Source organism: Octopus bimaculoides, chromosome 13, assembly GCF_001194135.2.
Source record: "Octopus bimaculoides isolate UCB-OBI-ISO-001 chromosome 13, ASM119413v2, whole genome shotgun sequence".
Classification (NCBI taxonomy): domain Eukaryota; kingdom Metazoa; phylum Mollusca; class Cephalopoda; order Octopoda; family Octopodidae; genus Octopus; species Octopus bimaculoides.
Window position 1 is genome coordinate 46634324 of NC_068993.1, and position 1841 is coordinate 46636164.

General features: G+C 44.6%; 1 protein-coding gene across 1 annotated transcript in view; it reads left to right on the forward strand.

Moving 5' to 3' along the window:
* LOC106869700 (uncharacterized) overlaps positions 1-572 on the forward strand; it is a 29881-nt gene extending 29309 nt beyond the window's left edge. Inside the window, exon 11 of the mRNA XM_014915541.2 lies at positions 386-572. Coding sequence (XP_014771027.1) covers positions 386-557 — 172 coding nt within the window. The 3' untranslated portion in view covers positions 558-572. The remainder of the gene's footprint in view (positions 1-385) is intronic.
* Positions 573-1841: the final 1269 nt, after the last annotated feature.

The window sequence follows — 1841 nt, forward strand, 5'->3', positions numbered from 1 at the left end:
GACAAATATGATGTTTTTACACCTTTTTACCAGAAGAGAGAATTTTTTTCTATTACGGTAACTGCAATGAATTTGCGTTTAGAAGTTGAAATACGTCACAAGCATATTTTAACTAACCTAAAGTTCGCTTGCGCCTCAACACCGCTTGGCACAGATATTAATGTAATGTGTGTGTGTATGTGTGTGTGTGTGTGTGTGTGTGTGTGTAGGTGTGTGTGTGTAGGTGTGTCTGTGTGTGTCTATGTCTGTGTGTGCGTGCGTGTGTGCGCACGTATCTCTGTGTCTGTGTGTCTATGTAGACACATGGAATATGCATGTATGTATGCATGTATGTATGTATGTATATATGTATGCATGTATGTATTGATTTTGTTTCTTTTTCTAGGAAGGGATCAAAGACCAATGAGCTACTTCATTCTTGCTACGATAATTTAAAAAAATGTGATCAAATTAGGACGATCTCAGATCTATTAGGGATAAATATCTCCCGTTTGACGGAGACCGACGAGAAGCTGTGTAAAAACGAAGAAGGTAAGGTTAAGTTTTCTTCTTGTTAATGCTTTCTTCTGGTCATTGCTGGTTAAGCATTACAACCTAGAAGCTGTCCACTCCAACACTTGTCGTACAGAGCATTGCCGTCAGTATATATCTTCGTTAATAGTTGTTTCGATTTTTGTTCATATCTAACACAATCGTGAGGAGATCTTAATACTCGGACGCTGGACGAGAGCGTGCAGAACAATTTGGTCGCCCGGCGCGCACCTCAGGCAGACCCGGCTGACAGACCTTCCATGCTTGTAGTGTGGAGCAAGCAATGCCCTCACCCAGTCAACGATTTCTGGAAACTATCCATGGGCTCCGAACTGAAAGTCCTTCAGCTCATTCTCGTCGATACCTAGAATCTCCCCGAGAACGTCATCACACTTTCCCGCTACTAAGCCTTATATAACACCAGAGTGGAAATCCTACCGACTGCATTGACGGGCTGATAGGCGATTGTGAGCGCCTAACGACACTTTAGGCGCCAGGTGCTCTGCCTCGGTGTATGCTTGATCCAGGACTACAGCTCAGTCAAAGAGACGAGCTGTGAATAATCCTGTTTTACAAACGGCGACCACACCTACTCACCGTCAAAGAAACACTGAAGAAATCGTAGCCTCGGTGCATATCTGTGCATCAGCAGCCATGGCATGACCAGTCCTCCATTCAGGGTATTTTGACAGCAAATGGCGCGCCTTGACCAGTGGAACGCATCCGTTCCAAAGAAGTGGGAAGAGTATGCGCTCCAGTTTGGTTGGACGTAAACCGGAGCAAGACACGACAGTCAGGTTGTAGTGTATGACGGAAGCGATGTGAGGATTCATCACTTTCACCCGGCCTTTCAGAGATAGGTTTCTCTCTATTTATGGCTGAGATTGGCTACCCTGCTCGTGACTTTGTCCTAGTTCTTGTACACATAGAATTCTGGACCAAACCAGACCCCCCCCCCAGCATTTTAACTGATTCTCTGTCGATGGGCCACACTACAGGCCTAGTGCCTTCTCATGGTCAATTTTTGCTCCTATATTCTTTTAGAACAGTGCTTACCAAGGCTATGTACCGATACGGTTCTCCTACGTCCAAGATACAATCCTAAACAGCAATTACTTTGCCGACAGTGTGGTAAATGTCGATGTTACAAACACTACACCTCTTCACTTTTTCCTTTTGTCTTTATAACAGCATTTCCTGCGAATCTCAACTTGTATGTTCTCTATTACACCTGCGAAATATTCACTGCGTACACGCGCGTGTACACACACACACACACACACACACACACACACACACACACACACACA